At 42.6% G+C, this 22,646-nt stretch overlaps 1 protein-coding gene across 6 annotated transcripts in view; it reads left to right on the top strand.

The window, feature by feature from the left end:
• LOC147124576 (zinc finger FYVE domain-containing protein 16-like) overlaps window positions 1–22,646 on the top strand; it is a 108,167-nt gene that overhangs the window by 15,704 nt on the left and 69,817 nt on the right. For 5 of the 6 annotated variants that reach the window (XM_085989693.1, XM_085989684.1, XM_085989703.1 and 2 more), the window contains exon 5: window positions 20,847–21,029. The exons of the other annotated variant lie outside the window; for it this stretch is intronic. In XM_085989693.1, the coding sequence (XP_085845819.1) occupies window positions 20,847–21,029 (183 nt within the window). The remainder of the gene's footprint in view (window positions 1–20,846; window positions 21,030–22,646) is intronic. 6 annotated transcript variants of the gene reach the window in all.

Below are 22,646 nucleotides of genomic sequence, written 5' to 3'. Positions count from 1 at the left end.
GTTAATAGATTTCTGAGGTTTCAAATGACGATGTAAACCCTTGTTCGTAAGCTTCATATTGACTGTTAAGTTACATTGATTTTACACTCTCTCTTGTATATTTTTTTGGAGCTAGCTGATTTGCTCTATTCTCCTTCAGAATTATTGATCTGACCCTGTAACAGCTAGTATTACATTGATCAGATTACTAGCTCCGAGAGATTGTAGATCATCTATTCTATTTAGTAACATTAAGTGCTGTGAAATGATAACACTACAGTTTTATCTAAAAGGTGTATTTTCCTTAATTCATGCACATTATTCCATATGGGAACGTCTCCCATGTTTGATACTAGCCAGAGTCCACACAGTACTGCCTGGTGTGTAATGCTGCACCATGTTAGAAATCCCCTTTTTATTATGTAAAGTATGTTTGTTTGTTTTTCTGTGTGTCTTGGGAATAGCTGAACTATTCTGAGCTGACACTTCAGCAGTTAGTATGATCATATGACTCATGACCACAGTGTCTTGTGATCACAAGAATAACGCTGGAAGAATACTACAAAGATTATTTGCAACAGATCTTTATAAATTGAACATTATGGGCTTTGTTGCAAAAAAAATGCTTTGCATTCCACTCCATTTCATATTGATTTTAAAACAATTATTTTAAGGTCACCTCGGGCCTTGCAGGAAGTAATTTTGTTGAGACTGAAATAACTTGCAACTAAATAGGTGTTTGTGTGCTAGCATGAAAACTGGTTTATCTGCTTGCTCCCCCAATTCCTAATTCAGACTCTAATGTACAGTTTGCACTACATAATTTTGATAGTAACTAATGCTAAAGTACAAATGGAACAAAAGCCATTTGACATTATTCAATCTTTAGATAATTGGGACTGAAAATATTTCTAACGTTAGACAAATTATAGCATATGGTTATAACAGTACGCAATCTCAAACGTGCAACTGGGACCAACCGCCTGGATAACATTATGCCAATTAGAACAATAGGCAACTTAACATTGTGTGCTTGACTGCAGTTTATTCTTTTTAAATTATGTCTGTGGGTTAGAACATAGGAGAACAAAATAAATGGGAGCAGGAGTAGGCCCATTCGGCCCTGCTCTGCCATTCAATAAGACTCCACCTTCCCGCACTGTCCCCATATCCCTTGATTCCCTTAATATCCAAAAATCTATCGATCTCTGTCTTAAATATACGCAACGACTGTACATCCACAGCTCTCTGGGGTAGAGAGCATCATAGTACTCCAGGTGTGATCTCACCAAGGCCTATATAATTGTGGTAAAGCGTCTTTACTCTTAGCCTTTATTACAAAGGGATTAGAGTATAACATACCATTTGCTTTCCTAATTGGTTGCTGTACCTACATGTTAACTTTTTTTGTGATTCGTGTACAAGGACACCCAGGTCCCTCTGAATACCAACATTTCCCAGTCTCTCACCATTATAAAAAAAAAAAATCAGATTTTCTATTTTTCACACCAAAGTGGATAACTTCACACTTCTCCACACTATATTCCATCTGCCACGTCCTTGCCCAATCACTTAACCTGTCTTAAATCCCTTTGCAGCCTCCTTGTATCCTCCTCTCCGTCTACTTTCCCACCTAACTTTGTATCGTCAGCAAACTTGGATACATTATACTTGGTCCCCTCATCTAAGTCATTGATATAGATTGTAAGTAGCTGAGGCCCAAGCACTGATCCTTGCGTTACCCCACTAGCTACAACCTGCCAACCCGAAAATGACCCGTTTATTCCTACTCTTCATTTTCTATCTGTTAACCAAACCTCAATCCATGCTAATATATTACCCCCAAACCTATAAGCCCTAATTTTGTGTAATAACCTCTTGTGTGGCACCTTATCTGTGGTGTATGTGCCTTTAAGAGCCCGTGTACTGTAATGCCGGTAGTGGCCACTCGGGCTATATAAGCCTGTATAGTGTCTTGTATCTTTGCGTTCACCTCCAGACTTTGTTCAGTAAACACCTGTTAAACCAACTCCTGCATTCCGTGTCTCCATTAACACACGGATACAGCAGTGGTGACGAATTGGAAACGGACTTACCTGCAATTCGGCAGCACCTCAAGGAGATCGATTCCTCAGACGAAGGTTGAAAAAAAAAAAGAAAAAACTGTGGTTTCACCAGCTAACCGGGCAGGTGGCAGATACTGCAATAATCCTTCCTGGGCGGCGGGCTGGGGCTCGATTGGCTGGCTCTGCAGCGGGGCCGAGCAGCGAAGGCGGAGGCAAACCGAGACGGAGGGTGGAGCACTCTGGAGACGGCCAGCGCTGCAAAGCAGGTCGGCGTTCGGACCAAGCAGAGGGAGGGAAAAGTCCCAGAGAGTCTGGCGGGAACGAGTCTCCAACTATTAAAAATATCTGTATAAATAAAAGCCGCGGAGAACAGCGTTGTCCGCAGCGGCGAGAAAGCGCGGGAGGCGCCATTTTTTCTCGGCAGGGAAGAAAGGAAAGCGCGGGAGGTGCCTTTTTTTTCAGGATGCCTAAGACTGGCAATATTACTGCTTTCAATAGTGATGTAGAGGATTGGACCACATGTGGAAAGAGTGGAGGTATATTGCACAGCGAATGAAATAGAGGATGATGATAAGGCATCGGTACTTCTAAATCTAATGGGCGCAAGGACATACAGGCTGTTATGAAACTTAATCACTCCAGCCAAACCGATGGACAAGAATTTTAAAGAGATTGTTGATACCCTACAGGAGCACTTAAACCCAACACCGCTGCTGATAGCGGAACGATTCAAATTCTTCAGGAGGAATCAGCACAAGAATGAAAGTAACGCTGATTACCTCACCGAATTAAGAAAGCTGTTAAAGCACTGCCAATTCGGGGCAGGACTGGCAGATTCTCTACGAGACAAATTCATCTGTGGTCTCCTAAGCGAAGGAACACAGAAAAGGCTACTTTCTGAGAAAGATTTAACACTGGACAAGGCTTTCAGTGTGGCTGTATCATAAGAAGCAGCAACAAGAGGAGCTGCAGAGATACAGCAAAAGCCACAGGACTTCGGCACCCATGAAATGAGACAGGGTTTCGAGAGATGTTATCGCTGCGGCAGATCCACCCATGACCAGAGGGACTGCTGGTTCAAGGACTAAGCATGCAGGCAATGCGGAAAGATGGGACACATTGCACTTGTATGCCGATCTGGAAACAAAAAATCCACTGACAGAAAAAAAATCAATAAGCAAAAGTACAGAAAGGTACAAATGATGACGGACAGTAGCTCCGAAGACCAGAAGAGCGATAGCGACTCCAGAAACAAGAGACTAAGCTGTCTCAAATTACATAATGTAATTGCCAAAGAAGATTACCAGACCATTTGGGTTACCCTCACGATAGCGGGGTCCCCAGTTAAAATGGAGCTAGATACAGGATCAGCTCTGACCATCATAAGTCGACGGGATTACGAGCGGCTATTTCCGCATATACCTTTGAAAGACACATCCATTATCTTGAAGACATATACGGGGCAGAAAGTCTACCCCAGAGGGAAAATAAGGGTGCCTGTTGTATACAACGGCAAGGAAATACAGAAGCTGTATTTATACATTCTGCAAGATGGTGGTCCACCGCTGTTGGGACGTGAATGGATCCGGAAGATATGTTTAGACTGGCACGCCATTCAGGCACTGACGGTGACCAGTAAGAAAAAAAATGATGATGTCATACCTGAACGATTAAAAGACATCTTGGCCAACGCCAAGGAAGTGTTTCAACAGGAACTAGGAACCTTGAAAGGCGTCACCGCCTCAATAAAAGTGGAAGATGCGGCAATTCCCAAGTTTTTTAAGGCCAGGCCGGTGCCATACGCAATTCGTCCAGCAGTCGAGGCAGAGCTGGAGAATTTGGAAAAGGCAGGCGTATTATCCAAGATAGATTTGAGCGAGTGGGCAACACCCATCGTCCCGGTCATGAAGAAAACATTGAATAATGATAAATCTGAAGAACAGAGAAAAATTCGCATCTGTGGGGACTTCAAGGTGACTGTAAACCCGGTCCTTCACACGGTACAGTATCCTCTTCCGAGGATAGAAGATATTTTCGCCTCACTATCCGGAGGGAAACGTTTCACCAAAATTGACTTGGCACAGGCATATCTACAGATGGAGGTTAAGGAGGCCTCTTAAAAAGTATCTCACGATAAACACACACAAAGGCCTGTACCAGTACAATCGACTGGTTTTCGGAGTAGCATCAGCTCCAGCTATCTGGCAAAGAGCTATGGAGCAAGTCCTGCAAGGGATTCCGGGGACTCAATGCTACCTAGACGACATCCTTGTAACAGGAGAAAACGACGAGCACCTTGCCAATTTGGAGCAGGTGCTCACTAGGCCGAGAGAACGGTGCCTACGAGCAAATCGCCCCAAGTGCGAATTTTTCCAGAAACAAATATAATAATGTGGTCACATAATTAACGAAGAAGGGTTGCATAAGTCACCTGAAAAAATTGAAGCGGTCATAAAAGCCCCAGCACCTGAAAATGTCTCTCAATTAAGGTCGTTCCTGGGATTGATAAATTACTATCATAAATTTTTACCGAACTTGTCAACTGTTCTGCACCCTCTTAACGAACTGCTACAAACTGGAGTAAATTGGAAATGGAGCGAAGACTGTAAACGTGCCTTCCATAAATGCAAAGGCTTGATCACGTCCAAAGAAGTTTTGGCTCATTACAACCCATCACTGCCAATCAGACTGGCGTGCGATGCATCCCCTTACGGCGTAGGAGCGGTATTATCGCATAGATTCCCTGATGGCTCGGAGCGGCCGATAGCTTTTGCGTCACGCTCATTGAACTCAGCTGAGCATAACTATGCCCAGATCGACAGGGAAGCACTCAGCCTGGTATGGGGAGTGAAGAAATTCAACCATTACCTACACGGACAAAAATTTACCTTGTTGACTGACCATCAACCCCTCGTCTCCATATTCAACCTTAAAAAGGGCATTCCCATTATGACAGCGCAAAGGCTACAGAGGTGGTCCCTTTTCCTAGGGGCACACCAATATGACATAGAATACAAAGGATCAAAACAGCATGGAAATGCTGACGGTTTATCGTGTCTACCGTTGCCAACGGTAGAAGAGGCACCTACAGTGGACCCAGTGGAGATGTTCCACTCAACCATAGTGGAATGTCTACCAGTAACAAATTCTACCATTGAAAAGGAAACGAGAAATGACCCGACTCTCTCTCTCTCTCTCTCTCGAGTCTGCGATTTAACGGTGAAGGGATGGCCAGCACGTGGCGAACCACTGTTGCCAGCATTCTCGCAAAGAGAACAGCTGTCAGTGTGCCGAGGAACCTTGATGTGTGGGTCCAGAGTGGTGATTCCACCCAAACGATAAAGTGCTAAAGGAGCTTCACGAGGGGCATCTGGGTGGAGTGAAAATGAAGAACCTAGCCAGAGCGTTTGTGTGGTGGCCAGGTATCGATGGAGACATCGAAGAAATGACCAAGGGCTGTCTAGGATGCCAGAAGGTCCAAAACGCCCCACCACAAGCCCCTCTACATCTATGGGAGTGGCCCTCATCTCCCTGGCAAAGGGTACACATCGACTTTGCTGGTCCATTTATGGACTCAATGTTCTTAATCGCGGTGGATGCACGCTCCAAGTGGCCGGAGGTAATAAAGATGTCCTCCACCACCACGAAAAAAACCATCACAGTATTAAGGACCATATTTGCCAGGAATGGGCTGCCTGAACAGATCTGTTCTGATAATGGACCGCAATTTGTGTCCGAAGAATTCAGGAAGTTCTTAAAAAAACAATGGGGTTAAGCACTACACGTCCGCCCCATACCATCCCGCCACCAATGGATTGGCTGAAAGGTTTGTCCAGACCTTCAAGAAGGCCATGGGTAATGAAGACATAAATCTACAACATAAGGTAGATAACTTCTTGTTTGCATACAGGAATGCAACACGTGGTTACAAACCAAACTCCCGCCATGATGTTTTTCAATAGAAGACTAAGATGCCGGCTGGATTTGGTCAAGCCAAACATCAGAAGGGACGTAGAGAACCGGCAATTTCAAAGCATGAATGAAAGGCCAACTAGAACCTTCCAGATCGGTCAACCAGTTTTGGCCCGGGACTACCGTACCGAGAAATGGCAGCCTGGAACTATTTGCACACGACTAGGACCGCTGATGTATATCGTGGACATTGGAGAAAGCATAATAAGGCGCCATGCTGACCAGATCATAGTCATCCGAAAAGGGACAACCTACACCACAACTCTATACGCCTAATGATGAAGCAGAGATACCCATAGTATCTACCTCCGATCCGGTGATACTGGAACCGGATGAACCCGACACTGGCATTCAAGCCGAATCGACCTTGCCAAAAGAACCTACTACACCACCGAAAACAACTACACCACCGAGGCGTTTTCCGGACCGAGTCAGGAAGCCTCCAGAGAGACTGACTTATAATTGATTAACTGCAGCAAATGTGTAGATTATTGTTCTTGTAAGCATGTTAATTAATGATTACTTAAAATGTTATGTACTGGTTGTCTAAAAGGGGAGGAATTGTAGTGTATGTGCCTTTAAGAGCCCCTGTGTACTGTAATGCCGGTAGTGGCCACTTGGGCTATATAAGCCTGTATAGTGTCTTGTATCTTTGAGTTCACCTCCCAGACTTTGTTCAGTAAACACCTGTTAAACCAACTCCTGCATTCCGTGTCTCCATTAACACACGGATACAACATTATCGAATGTTTTTTGAGAATCTAAATACACTACATCCACTGGTTTCCCCCTTATCCACCCTGCTAGTTACAACCTCAAACTCTTAATAGATTTGTCAAACATGATTTCCCTTTCATAAACCTGTGTTGACTCTGCCCAATCATATTATGATTTTCTAAGTGTCCTGTTATCACCTCCCTAATAATAGATTCTAGCATTTTCTCTGCTGCTGATGTCAGGCTAACTGGCCTATAGTTCCCTGTTTTCTCTCTTCCTCCTTTCTTGAATAGCAGGGTTACGTTTGTTACCTTCCAATCCACGCAGACCATTCTAGAATCTAGGGAATTCTGGATGATCAAAACCAATGCATCCAGTATCTCTGCAGCCTCCTCTTAAAACCCTAGGATGTAGGCCGTTGGGTTTTAAAAGGCTTTAGAGGACAATGGGATTAATTAAGAGGGGGGAAAGTAGAGTATGAGAGTAAGCTTTCAGGGAACATAAAAACTGACTGTAAAAGCTTTTATAGATATGTGAAAAGAAAAAGATTGGTGAAGTCGAGCGTAGGTCCCTTGCAGTCAGAATCAGTGCAATTTATAATGGGGAACAAAGAAATGGCAGACTAATTAAATACATACTTTGGTTCTGTCTTCACAAAGGAGGACACAAATAACCTCCCAGAGATGTTGGGGAACATAGGGTCTAATGAGAGGGAGGAACTGAAAGAAATCAGTATTTGTTAGGGAAATTGACGGGATTGAATGCCGATAAATCCCCAGGGCCTGATCCTAGGGTACAGGAAACTTCGATATCTGGCACCGACGGGACCGAGCTGCTGCCGATCTATCAAAACTTCCGGATAGACCAGCGCTAATGTTGAAGGATACGGAGGTTTTCATCTCCGTATCTGACAACAAACACTGTTGCTTAGCAACAGCTTGTAAACACTCGGCCCGTACCTTGGAAGTGTCTCTGAAGCTGTTGCTAAGTTACAGAGACGCTTTCCAGAGCCTGACTGTTTATATAAAAAAAAAAGCCAGAAGAAAAAAAACTAACCAAAACAGCTGCTGATCTCTGCCATTAGATTGAGGTTTCTGGACATACAACCTCCGGATAAACCAAAGTTTCCTGTACTTAAGGAAGTGGTCCTAGAAATAGTAGATGCATTGCTGGTCATCTTCCAAAATTCTATAGACTCTGGAACAGTTCCCATGGACTGGAGGGTAGCTAATGTTACCCCACTATTCAAAAAAGATGGTAGAGAGAAAACGGGGAATTATAGACCGGTAAGCCTGACATCAGTAGTGGGGAAAATGCTAGAGTACGTTATAAAAGATGTAATAGCAGAGCATTTGGAAAAGTGTGACCGGATCGGACAAAGTCAACATGGATTTACAAAAGGTAAATTGTGCTTGACTAATCTACTGGAATTTTTTGAGGATGTAACTGGTAGAATAGATAAGGGCGAGCCAGTGGATGTGGTGTATTTGGACTTTCAGAAGGCTTTCGATAAGGCCCCGCATAAGAGATTAGCGTGTGAAGTTAAGGCACATGGGATTGGGGGCAAAGTACTGACTTGGATAAAGAACTGGTTGGCAGACAGGAAGCAGAGTTGGAATAAACAGGTCTTTTTCCGAGTGGCAGGCAGTGACTAGTTGGGTACCACAGGGATCGGTCCTAGGGCCCCAGCTATTCACAATATATACAAATGATCTAGACGAGAGAACTAGATGTAATATCTCCAAGTTTGCAGACGACACAAAGCTGGGTGGGCGTGTGTGCTGTGAGGAGGATGCAGAGAAACTCCAGTATGATTTGGACAGGTTGGGTGATTGGGCAGAAGCATGGCAGATGCAGTATAATGTGGATAAATGCGAGGTTATCCACTTTGGTGGCAAAAACAGGAAGGCAGATTATTATCTGAACGGCAATAGATTGGGAGAAGGGGGAGTGCAACGAGACCTGGGTGTCCTTGTGCACCAGTCGCTGAAGGTAAGCATGCAGGTGCAGCAGGCGGTTAAGAAGGCAAATGGTACGTTGGCCTTTGTAGCGAGAGGGTTTGAGTACAAGAACAAGGATGTCTTGCTGCAGTTGTACAGGGCCTTGGTGAGACCACAGCTTGAGTATTGTGTGCAGTTTTGGTCGCCTTATCTGAGGGAGGATGTTCTTGCCGTGGAGGGAGTGCAGCGAAGATTCACCAGACTGATACCTGGGGCGGCAGGAATGACGTATGAGGAGAGATTGGGTCGATTGGGCTTATACTCGCTGGAGTTTAGAAGAATGAGAGGGGATCTCATTGAAACTTATAAAATTCTAACAGGACTAGACAGACTGGATGCGGGAAGGATGTTCCCGATGGCCAGGGAGTCCAGAACCAGGGGCCACAGTCTAAGGATAAGGGGTAAGCCATTTAGGACAGAGATGAGGAGGAATTTCTTCACCCAGAGAGTGGTGATCCTGTGGAATTCTCTACCACAAGGTAGTGGAGGCCAATTCATTAAATATATTCAAGAAGGAGTTGGATATATTTCTTAAGGCTGAAGGGATCAAGGGATATGGGGAGAAGGCAGGGACAGGGTACTGAATTTGGATGATCAGCCATGATCTCATTGAATGGCGGAACAGGCTCGAGGGGCCGAATGGCCTACTCCTGCTCCTATCTTCTATGTTTCTATGGGTCCAGGGGATTTGTCGATTCGTCCCATTAATTTCTCCACTACTATTTCTTTACTACAGCAATAATTTTTTTTTAAGTTCTTCATTCTCACTAGGCCTTTGGTTCCCCACAATTTCCAGAATGTTTTTTGTGTCTTCTACTGTGAAGACAGATGCAAAGTATTAATTTAATGTGTCTGCCATTTCCTTATTTCCCATTATAATTTCTCCTGTCTCTGCCTGTAAGGGACTCATGTTTACTTTCCCTAATCGCTTCCTTTTTACATACCTATAGAAGCTTTTACAATCTTTTTTATGTCTCTTGCTAGTTTACTCTCATTCTATTTTCTCTATCAATTTCTTGGTCCTTCTTTGCTGAATTCTAAAATCCTCCCAATCCTCAGGCTTATTACTCTTTTTGGCAACATTGAGTCTCTTCCTTTAATCTAATACTATCTTTAACTCCCCTTGTTATCCACGTTTGGACCATTTTTAACGTGGGGTTTTAATTCCTTCAGCGAATATATATTTGTTGCGAATTATGAATGAATTCTTTAAATTTTTGCCATTGCTTATCTACCGTCATATCTTTTATATCTAGTTTCCCAATCTACCTTAGCCAAGTCGCCCCTCATACCTACGTAGTATGCTTTGTTCAGATTTGAGACCCTCGTTTTGGACTTCACTAAATCACTTTCAAACTCTATATATATATAATTCATCATATTATGATCACTGTTCCCAGAGGTTCCTTTACTACAACATTAATTAACCCTGTCTTCTTGAATAATACCAGATCTAAAATAGCATGTTCCCTAGTTGGTTCCTTGACGTACTAAAAACATACGAACTAGGAGCAGGAGTAGGCCATTCGAATAGACTGGAGAAGCTGGGGTTGTTCTCTTTAGAGCAGACAGGAACTTGGGGGTACAGGGCACAATTTTGAAATTTGCAGATGGCACAAAACCTGGAAGTGCAGTAAATGGTGAAGGTAGTAATAGACTTCAAGAAAGAAATAGACAGGCTAGTGGAATGGGTGGACACATGGCAGATGAAATTCAGTGCAGAGAAGTGTGAGGTGATACATTTTGGTTGGAAGAATGAGGGGAGACCATAAACACTAAATCGTACAATTATAAAGGGAGTGCAAGAACAGAGAGACCTGGGGGTGCTTGTGCACAAATCTTTGAAGGTGGCAGGATAGGTTAACAAAGCAGTTAATAAAAAATATGGGTTCCTGGGCTTTATAAATAGAGGCATAGAGTACAAAAACCATGAAGTTATGCTAAACCTTTATAAAACACTAGTTTGGCCCCAGCTGGAGTATTGTGTCCAATTCTGGGCACCACACTTAGGAAGGACATATGAAGGCTTTGGAGAGGGTACAGAAGAGATTTACTAGAATGGATCCAGGGATATACAAGTACACTATCCCTTATCCGAAAGCCTTGGGACCAGCTGAGTTTCGGATTTCAGAAGGTATTATTATAAGACTGGGAAATTTGTATTTAATATAAATTGTAAAAGTTCAGGCTACCTCTTGCGACTGTTCCGTGTCTCATTCCCCTTCCTGCTTCTCTGGAAAGCCGGATATTGGCTGACTCCTACTAAGCTGGCCCGCAAATCAGGTTGGGGGTCGGATGGGGGGGGAGAAAAGAATATCGGAGGGGTCGGGGGGGGGGGGGTGGTCGGGAGAAAAGAATATCGGACGGGCTGCTGCAGCTATCGGACGGGCTGCTGTATTGTTGGGTTCACTCTCCCGGTACCTCCTTCACACTGCCCGGCTCGGCCTGCAATCTCCTACCCAGGAGGGAACTCTGTGACCCTCTGCCCTGCTCAGCGTAAGTTGTGCGCCACTCTGGTCATGTCGTGCGCACGACTTACGCTGAACAAAAATTTTTCGGTTTTTAGAGGTTTTCGGAAGTTTGGATAAAGGATAGTCTACCTGTATAAGAACATAAGACGTAGGAGCAGGAGTAGGCCATTTGGCACCTCGAGCCTGTTCCGCCATTCGATAAGGTCATGGCTGATCTGGTCTTGGCCTCAACTCTATTTCTCTGCCCACTCCCCATAACCCTTGACTTCCTTATCGTTCAAAAATCTGTCTATTTCCACTCTAAGTATATTCAATGATTCCGCTTCCACAGCTCTCTGGGGAAGAGAATTCCAAAGATTCACGACCCTCAGAAGAAATTCCTCCTCATTTCCGATTCTGAAATTATGCCCCCTAGTTCTAGATTCCCCCACGAGGGGAAACATCCTCTGCATGAAGCTGGGCAGGTAGAAGGCGTATCAATGGGGAGCATTTTGATGCTAGTGACCATAATTCTGTTAGATTTAAGGTAGTTATGGAAAAGGACAAGGCTAGACCAGGAATAAAAATTCTAAATTTGGGAAAAGCAAATTTTGCTAAGCTCAGAGGGGATTTAGCCATAGTGGACTGGAAACAGCTACTTGAAGGAAAATCAGTGTCGGAGCAGTGGGAGGCATTCAAGGAGGAGATCCGGAGGGTTCAGACCAAATATGTGCACTGAAAGATAAAAGGTGGGACTAACAAATCTAGAGCCCCCTGGATGTCTAGGGACATACAGGGTAGGATAAAGAAAAAAAGGGAGGCGTATGACCGATACCGAGGGCTAAATACTCCAGAATCTTTAGAGGAGTACAGAAAGTGCAGGGGTGCAATTAAAGGATATTAGGAAAGCAAAGAGAGAGCATGAACATTTCTTGGCAAGTAAAATCAAGGAAAACCCAAAGATGTTTTATAAATATATTAAGAGTAAGAGGATAACTAAAGAAAGTGTAGGGCCTATTCGAGATCATGAGGGTAATCTGTGTGTGGAGGTGGGAGACGTCGGTAGGGTTCTTAATGAATACTTTGTGTCTGTTTTCACAGAAGGCGAAGCAGACATTGCTATCGGGGGAGGAGTGTGAAATATTAGATGAAATAAACACAGTGAGAGGGGAAGTATTAAGAGGTTTAGCAGCTTTAAAAGTGGATAAATCCCCAAGGCCCGGATGAAATGTATCCCGGCTGTTAAGCGAAGCAAAAGAGGAAATCGCAGAGGCCCTGATCATCATTTTTAAATCCTCTCTGGCTTCAGGTGTCGTGCCGGAGGATTGCTAATGTGGTACCCTTGCTAGAAAAGGGTAGACCGAGTAATTACAGGCCAGTCAGCCTAACCTCGGTGGTGGGAAAATTATTGGAAAGAATTCTGAAGGACAGGATAAATTTTAATTTAGAAAGACGTGGATTAATCAAGGATAGTCAGCACGGATTTGTTAAGGGAAGGTCGTGTCTGACAAACTTGATTGAATTTTTTGAGGAGGTAACGAGGGTAGATGAGGGCAGTGCCTTTGATGTAGTGTATATGGACTTTAGATAAGGTTCCACATGGCAGACTGGTCACGAAGTTAAAAGCCCATGGGATCCAGGGCAAAGTGTCAAGTTGGATTCAAAACTGGCTCGGAGACAGGAAGCAGAGAGTAATGGTTGATGGGTGTTTTTGTGACTGAAAGGCTGTTTCCAGTGGGGCTCCGCAGGGCTCAGTACTAGGTCCCTTGCTTTTTGTGGTATATACAGGAAACTTTCAAATAACCGGCCACTAAATAACTGGAAATGTAGGCCAACTGGCAAAACTCAGGAGTCGATTCAGATAACTTTTTTTACTTTTAGTTACTTTTTTTTTACTCATTTCTGGTTGTGCAAGTGTCTAACTGAAGCTGTTGCTAAGCTACAGAGACGCTTGCAAGCTGTGCTGATTGTTTTGAAGCTGTTGCTAAGCAACAGGGTTTGTTACTAGATACGGTGCTCAGAAGCTCCGTATGTTTTAACTATAGCGCTCGATTCTCCGGCAATGTTGATAGACTGGCACCAGCTCGGTCCCGTCCGTGCCGGATACCAGAAAGTTTCCTGTATCAACGATCTTGACTTGAATATAGGGGGTATGATTAAGAGGTTTGCAGATGATACTAAAATCAGCTGTGTGGTTGATACTGAAGAAGGAAGCTGTAGACTGCAAGAAGATAGCAATAAATTGGTCATGTGGGCAGAACAGTAGCAAATGGAATTCAATCTGGAGAAGTGTGAGGTAATGCATTTGGGGAGGGCTAACAAGGAAAGGAATACACATTAAATGGTAGGACACTGAGCAGTGTAGAGGAACAAAGGGACCTTGGAGTGCATGTCCACAGATCCCTGAAGGTAGCAGGCCAAGTAGATAAGGTGGTTCAGAAGGCATACGGAATGCTTGCCTTTATTAGCCGTGGCATAGAATACAAGAGCAGGGGGGTTATGTTTCAACTGTATAAAACACTAGTTAGGCCTCAGCTAGAGTACTGCGTGCAGTTCTGGTCACCACATTACAGGAAAGATGTGATTGCATTAGAGAAGGTATAGAGGAGACTTAAAGGATGTTGCTGGGAGTAGAGAATCTTAGCTATGAGGAAAGACTGGATGGGCTGGGTCTGTTTTCCTTAGAACAGAGGAGGCTGAGGGGAGACCTTACTGAGGTGTATAAAATTATGAGGGGCATAGATAAAGTGGATAGAAAGGACCTATTTCCCTTAGCAGAGGGGTCAAAAACCAGGGGGCACAGATTTAAAGTAATTGGTGGAAGGTTTAGAGGGGATTTGAGGGGAAATTTCTTCACCCAGAGGGTTGTGGGGGCCTGGAACTCACTGCCTGAAAGGGTGGTAGAGGCAGGAACCCTAACCACTTTTTAAAAAGTACTTGGTTGTGCACTTGGGATGCTGTAATCTGCAGAGCTGGGAAGTGGGATTAGGCTGGATAGCACTTTGTTGGTCAGCTTGGACACGATGGGCTGAAATGGCCTCCTTTCGTGCTGTAACTTTCTATGATTCGATCTACCCTGTCAAGCCCCTTCAGAATCTTATATGTTTCAATATGATCCCCTCTCATTCTTCTAAACTCCAATGAGTATAGGCTAAACCTTTCTTCATAAGACAACCCCTTCATCTCCGGAACCTTCTCTGAACTGCCCCCAATGCAAGTATATCATTCATTAAATAAGGAGACCAAAACTGTACGCAGTACTCCAGGTATGGTCTCACCAACACCCTGTACGGTTGTAACAGGACTTCCCTACTTTCATACTCCATTCCCTTTGCAATAAAGGCCAACACTCCATTTGACTTCCTAATTACTTGCTGTACCTGCATGCTAACTTTTTGTGATTCATGTACAAGGACCCCCAGATCCCCCTCTACCTCAGCATTTTGTAATCTCTCCCCATTTAAATAATAACTTGCTATTTTATTTTTCCTACCAAAGTGGGTAACCTCGCATTTTCCCATATTAAACTCCATCTGCCAGATTTTTGCCCACTGACTTAGCCTATCTATATCCCTTTGGAGATTCTTTGCGTCCTCCACACAATTTGCTTTCCCACCTATCTTTGTATCATCAGCAAATTTGGCTACATTACATTCAGTCCCATCATCCAATTCATTAATATAGATTGTAAATAGTTGAGGCCCCAGCACTGATCCCTGCGGCACCCCACTAGTTACAGTTTGCCAACCTAAAAATGACCCATTTCTCCCGACTTTGTTTTCTGTTGGCCAATCCTCTATCCATGCTAATATATTACCCCCAACCTCGTGAGCTCTTATCTTGTGTAGTAACCTTTTATGTGGCACCTTATCGAATGCCTTCTGGAAATCCAAATATATGACATTTCTGGTTCCCTTTTTGTTACACCTTGCTCGTTACATCCTCAAAGAACTCCAGCAAATTTGTCAAACATGATTTCCCTTTCATAAAACCATACTGACTCTGCTTGACTATATTATGATTTTCTAAATGTCCTGCTATCACTTCTGTAATAATGGACTCCAGCATTTTCCCAATGACAAATGTTAGGCTAACTAGTCGATAGCTGCCTACTTTCTGTCTCCCTCCTTTCTTAAATAAGGGTGTTACATTTGCGGTTTTCCAGTCCGCTGGGACCCTTCCAGAATCCAGGGAAATTTTGGTAGATTACAACCAGTGCATCCACTATCTCTGCAGCCACCTCTTCTTTTAAGACTTGAGGATGCAGGCCATTGGGTCCAGGGAACTTGTCGACCTTCAGTCCCATTAGTTTGCCTTGTACTTTCTCTCTAGTAATAGTGATTGTTTTAAGTTCACCACCCCAATAGCCCCTTGATTATCCATTATTGGGATGCTTTTAGTGTCTTCTACCATGAAGACCGATACAAAATATTTGTTCAAAGTCTCTGCCATTTCCCTGTTTCCCATTATTAATTCCCCAGACTCATCCTCTAGGGGACCAACATTTACTTTAGCTACGCTCTTCCTTTTTATATACCTGTAGAAGCTCTTGCTGTCTGTTTTTATATTTCTTGCTAGCTTACTTTCATAAGCTATCTTTCTTTTTTAGTCATCCTTTGTTGGTTTTTTAAAATTTCCCAATTCTCTGGCCTTTGACTATTCTTCGCAACATTGTATGCTTTTGTTTTCAATTTGATGCCATCCTTTACTAGTGTTAGGGGGATTAAATACGTGGGGTTACGGGGATAGGGTGGGATATGTGTTGGTGTAGGGGTTACGGGGATCGGGTGGGATATGTGTCGGTGCAGGCTCGATGGGCCGAAATGGCCTCTATCTGCACTGTGTGGTTTCTGTGATTTCTGTGACTTCCTTAGGTAGCCACGGATGGTTCGTCCTTTTAGAGTCTTTCTTTCTCACTGGAATATATCTTTGCTGAGAGTTATGAAATACAGGCTAGGATGAGCGAATACAGTTCCGTGGATAGGCTAGAGAAGCTGGGGTTGTTCTCCTTGGAGCAGAGAAGGCTAAGAGAAATTTTGATGATGGTGTTTAAACTCATTAAGGATTTAAATTGAGTAAAGAGAAACTTTTCAATCAGTTGTAGTGCAGTTTAATGCTGCCTTTTAAAGTAATAACTGGTTATAAATTAGCTATTTTTAATAAGTACACATTATTTAAGTGATTGCCCTTATCAACACAGAGACCATGTGACTGAAGGACTTGCAGCTTAGAAATGCTGGCACCTATTGCAGAACAGCGGGAGCCCAGTAAATGTTTGAAACATAAAAAATGAAATCTTTTCAGATGAGGCCATCCACTTAAGTTGAGTGTGCAAGGAAAAGAATGTAGAAGTAGGTTTTCATTCCTGTAATCTTAATGAAGTTGGAATTGTACCACAACTCGTGGAAAAAAGTGTGTTTTAATTTGTTTAAAGCTGTTAAGACTAGATTTTATCTTTAGATTTTCAAATTTGGAAAAATTGTTTGAAGATTTTCCTCAGAAAATAAATCCTAGACTCTACTGATGACTCTGGGTAAATGTACTGCCTGGTGGCGTATTCGGTTACACCAGGAGGGTCCAAGGTTCTATCCTGGATCGTCACTGTTGGCTGATCTCGGCTGGGGCAGCAGTAAGGTCAGTACCTATTGTCCCTTGAGACTAGGTGAGAGAAATAATTAGTCATAGTTCCATTTATGATGTGTTCAATGACTCCTGTAAAGTGGATTGTTAACAAGTGCTGGAAACACTCAGCTGGTCAGACAGTATCTGGAGATAGGAAGGTAGGGTTAATGTTTTCAGATCAATGAACTTTTGTCAGAACCCAGCTGGTGAGGACAACTGACTGCTGTAATGTTTCCATGGTTGAGCAGCCTGTCAACAGATAGCTTCTGGTTCCCTTGGAACTGTAGTACACTGAATCACCCCTTCATGAGACGATGGAAGAAAGTGAACTCGACAATCATTCGTGCGTAAATGGTTCACCATGTTCCCCTAGTTCTGCAAGAAAGAAACTAGGGGCAAAAAGTGGAGCTCATACTTGATTCTTCTTGGCAAGCAATAGGTTTTACTCTCCATTTTCTAATGGGTGTGCTGAGAAAAAGTACGCAAAAAGCTTGTTATGAGTCATATATTCAGCCATATAGATAACAGCATAAGAAATAGGAGCAGGAGTAGGACATTTGACCCCTCGAGCCTGCTCCGCCATTCACTAAGATCATGGCTGATTTACTACCTCAACTCCACTTTCCTGCACTATCCCCATATCCCTTGATTCCCTTAATATCCAAAAATCTATCGATCTCTGTCTTGAATATACTCAACGACGGAGCCTCCACAGCCCTCTGGGGTAGAGAATTCCAAAGATTCCCAACTCTCCGAAGAAATTTCTCCTTATCTCAGTCCTAAATGGCCGACCCCTTATTCTGAGACTCTGACCCCTGGTTCTAGACTCCAGGAGAAACATCTACCCCGTCAAGCCCTGTACAAATTTTGTATGTTTCAATGAGATCACCTCTCATTCTTCTAAACTCTGGAGAATATAGATCTAGTTTACTCAATCTCTCCTCATAGGACAATCCCCCTTATCCCAGGAATCAGTCTGGTGAACCTTTGTTGCACTATGGCAAGTATATCCTTCCTTGGGTAAGTAGACCAAAACTGTACACTATACTCCAGGTGTGGTCTCAACAAGGCCCTATATAATTGCAGTAAGACGTCTTTACTCTTATACTCAAATCCTCTTGCAATGAAGGCCAACATTCCATTTGCTTTCCTAATTGCTTGCCGTACCTGCATGTTAACTTTGTGATTCGTGTACAAGGACACCCAGGTCCTTCTGAACACCAACATTTCCCAATCTCTCACCATTTAAAAAATACTCTGCTTTTCTATTTTTCCTACCAAAGTGGATAACTTCACATTTCTCCACATTATATTCCATTTGCCATGTTCTTACCCACTTACTTAGCTTGTCTATATCCCCTTGAAGCCTCTTTGCATCCTCCTCACAACTTATATTCCCACCCAGCTTTATATCATCAGCAAACTTGCATATATTACATTTGGTCCCCTCATCCAAATCATTGATGTAGATTGTGAATAGCTGAGGCCCAAGCACTGATCCTGGCGGTACTCCCATTAGTTACAGCCTGCCAACCCGAAAATGACCCATTTATTCCTACTCTTTGTTTTCTGTCCGTTAACCAATCCTCAATCCATGCTAGCATATTACGCCTAATCCCATGAGCCCTAATTTTGCTTAATAACCTCTTGTGTGGCACCTTATCGAATGCCTTCTGAAAATCCAAATACACCACATCACTGGTCCCCCCCCCTTATCTATTCTGCAGTTATAACCTGAAAAAACTCTTAACAGATTTGTCAAACACTATTTCCCTTTCATAAATCCATGTCGACTCTGCCCAATCCTATTATTTTCTAAGTGCCCTGTTACCACGTCCTTAATAATAGATTCCAGTATTTTCCCTACTACTGATGTCAGGCTAACTGGTCTGTAGTTCCCCATTTTCTCTTTCCCTCCTTAAATAGTGGGGCTACATTTGCTACCTTCCAATCTGCGGGAACCGTTCTAGAATCTATGGAATTTTGTATAATGGCAACCAATGCATCCACTATCTCTCTAACCACCTCTTTCAAAACCCTAGGATGTAGGCCATCAGGTCCAGGGGATTTATCTGCTTTCAGTCCCATTAATTTCTCCAGTACTATATTTTTACGAATACTAATTTCTTTCAGTTCTTCATTCTTGCTACTACTGATGTCAGACTAACTGGTCTGTAGTTTCCTGTTGGTTCTACACTATTTCCAGGAAGTTTTTTGCATCTTCTTCCGTGAAGACAGACACAAAGTATTTGTTTAATTTCTCTAATACAATAGCAAAATACTGCAGATGCTGGAAATCTGAAATAACAACAGAAAATGCTGCAAACACTCAGCAGGTCAGGCAGCATCGAGGAGAGAGAAACCGAGTCAACGTTTTGAGTCGGGGACCATTTTCTGTTGTTTTATGCTTAATTTCTCTGCCATTTCCTTATTCCCCATTATAATTTCTCCAGTCTCGGCCTGTAAGGGACCCACATTTACTTTCGCTAATCTTTTCCTTTTTACATACCTAATAGAAGCTTTTACAGTGTGTTTTTGTGTGTCTCATTAGTTTACTCTCATTCTATTATCCCTTTCTTTATCAATTTCTTGGTCCTTTGCTGAGTTCTAAAATCCTCCCAATCCTCAGGCTTACTATTTTTGGCAACATTATAAGCCTCTTCCTTTGATCTAATACTATCTTTAACTTCTCTTGTTAGCCACAGTTGGACCACTTTTCCTGTGGGGTTTTTGTGCCTTAAAGAAATGTATATTTGTTTAACTTATGTATTAATTCTTTAAATGCTAGCCATTGCTTCTCTACCGTCATACCTTTTAATGTAGTTTCCCAATCTACCTTAGCCAACTCGCCCCTCATACCTACGTAGTTTGCTTTGTTTAGATTTAAGACCCTAGTTTCGGATTTAACTAAATCACTTTCAAACTCAATATAAAATTCTATCATATTATGGTCACTCTTCCCTAAAGGCCCCTTTACTACAAGGTTATTAATTAACCCTTTCTAGTTGCACAATACTAGATCTAAAATAGCCTGTTCCCTAGTTGGTTCCTCAACATACTGATCTAGAAAGCTACCTTGCATACATTCCATGAATTCGTCCTCCACACTATTACTGGAAATTTGGTTTGCCCAGTCTATATGTAGATTAAAGTCCCCCATGAATAATGTATTACCCTTGTTACATGTGCCTCGAATTTCCTGATTTCTACTCTGCCCTACATTACAACTGCTGTTTGGGGGCCTATAAACAACTCCCACCAATGTTTTCTGCCCCTTGCTGTTTCTTAGCTCCACCCAAACTGATTCTACGTCTTGTTTTTCTGAGCTAAGATCCTTTCTCTCTAATATCTTTATCCCATCCTTTATTATCAGGTCTACCCCATCTCCTTTTCCATTTTGCCTATCTCTTCTAAAAGTTAAGTATTCTGGAATATTTAGTTCCCAACCTTGGCCACTTTGCAACCACGTCTCCGTAATGGCAATTAGATCAAACCTATTAATTTCTATCCGTGCTGTATTATTTGCATGTTTGTGTATAGCATGATTAACACTGTGCTGAAAGGTCACCAAATTGTACAAAGTAACTTTAGAATAATCTCCTCACTACATTATAACCTAAATATAATAGCTGGGTGCTGATTATAAATGCTGCAGCCTGTAGCATAAGATGCGGCTGTTTAGTAAGCTTTCTTTTTCAAATAGCAGCTTTTAACCCCTTTATCCAAATCATTCTGGCTGTGTGCCATTTCCTTCATCTAGATTTTAATTTCTTTAAATAAAAGTTACATTTTGGTTGGGAGGAATGAAAGAAATTCTAATAGCAATTGGTGTGGAACCTAAAGGGTCTGTATTGTTTTCCGTTTGAAACAAGTTCTGAATTCAAGACCTGTTGAATGAATTGAACTTCAGTTAAGTTAGTGATTTGATGGGTTACTGTGAACGGCTGCTGGGAGCATCTCGCGTAGTGATTTTGAGAAGAGTTGGGTGGTTTCAGGTTAACTGTTCATAAATCAGCGCATGTTTATTTGGTCTTTTGCAGCTCAAGCATTTAAGACAATGATGAGTCCAACTGGTCCAAGCCCTAACCCTAATATCCCATCAGAATATTGTTCCACAGTTCCACCTCTGCAGCAAGCTCAGGCATCTGGCATCCTCAACTCCCCTCCCCCCACTGTCATGGTACCTGTCTCGGTACTAAAACACCCAAGAAACGAAAGCACAGGTATTTGTTAATCGATTTCACTTTGTTTGTGTAGTAGAAACAGATACTGTGGAAAATTTGTGTTCTATTAAAAGAAATATAGGTTTTAGTTTCAGTATGCTGTTGAAATGATCTTTGTACAGCTATTCTTTACTGCCGAAACATTAAGTTTTCTTTGGTGGGAGGTGAATCTTCTATTCACATAGGATGTTCATACTTAAGAATGGAACACTTTTTTTTTCCTCTTCCCTTCCCACTTGCATCACTCAGTGTCAGCTTGAAGTACTCCCAGGTAATGGCAAGTACAGCCAGATTCAGAGCAAGCAAATCACTGATTCAGCAATATTCCTTTAGCCCCAACCTCAGAAGAGAATCGTTTGACTGCACCAGTATGAATTTGTACATTTCACACACCAGCCATTCCTCTGCCCTCCGTGTGTGTGATTGGCAATTTATGGTAGTCATTGTGCCCATGCCCACGAGGTTATGGGTTGAGACAGTCGAATTCATGACCAGTGGGATCCTTGCAGTCAGCAAGGAGAGGGGAAGCCTTCATTCTATTAATTTGGGCTAGATTTGAATTTAGTGGTGAAAAGATAGCATGGTAACATATTGCAGCCACCAGTTCTAAAAAGCATATGTTTAGTGGAAGGATAAATAATTAGGCACTCTAAATCCATAGACAGTTGTGACGTCAAAATATTTCTTCATGGAAAGGTAGTGTGGTGTTGCATCTGGTTGGTGTCATAAAGCATTATACCACAAAGCAGGATATGAACTGTGCACCCCAAAAAAATTGAATTCTAGTCTTGGCTAGGTGTGGAGATGCCGGAGTTGGACTGGGGTGGACAAATGTAAGAAATCACACAACACCAGGTTATAGTCCAACAGCTTTATTTGAAATCACAAGCTTTCGGAGTGCTGCTCCTTCTTCAGGTGAAGTGGAGAAATGCATAAAGACACAACTTATATAGTCAGAGAATCATGTCAGATGTTTACAGGTAACCTTTCCAACTGCCATTTATCGCACCTCGGCAGAGAGATAATCACAGCAGTCAAAGGTGTGAATGGTGTCCAAACAGGTCAGTCAGTCAGGGAAACATTACATCAAAGAACAATGAGGTGGGGTCACAAGGGGTCAAATATTGCAGATGCTGGGGTCTGTATGAAAAACAAAAAAACAGACAAAAAACATTTTTTTTGGCTGGAAATCACAGCAGGTCCAGCCGCATCTGTGTAGAGAGAACAAGCCAATGTCGACTTGGCTAGGTTACCCATAAAAATGCCAAGAGGCTTTTTGCTGCTCCATGAAAAATAATTGAAAATTAGGCTTGTTATTTTCCCCTCTCAATTTTCTCTCTGCCTAATAGACCTCCATCTACTAGGGTCTCTAATCATGTGAGAGCAGGTCCCTTACACACACTCGACCAAGGACGACTGGGGTGAGTAAAGAGAGGAAAATGTGAGGAACAGTATTAAAATTTTGCTGCTTAAGATTTGAATTACATTTCTTAAGTTACTTCCTCTTATTACACAGTTGGCTAGTTTTCAAAATTGGTGTGCTGGAAAATGTGTGCATTTGAACTCCAGCTTAGAAAGATACAGATATTGTACTGAGTTATCATAAATCAAGTGCAA

This window comes from Somniosus microcephalus, chromosome 1, assembly GCF_052327205.1.
Source record: "Somniosus microcephalus isolate GS21.2 chromosome 1, FLI_Smic_1.0, whole genome shotgun sequence".
Classification (NCBI taxonomy): domain Eukaryota; kingdom Metazoa; phylum Chordata; class Chondrichthyes; order Squaliformes; family Somniosidae; genus Somniosus; species Somniosus microcephalus.
The sequence above is the reverse complement of the archived record's forward strand: the minus strand, read 5'-3'. Positions and strand labels throughout refer to the sequence as shown.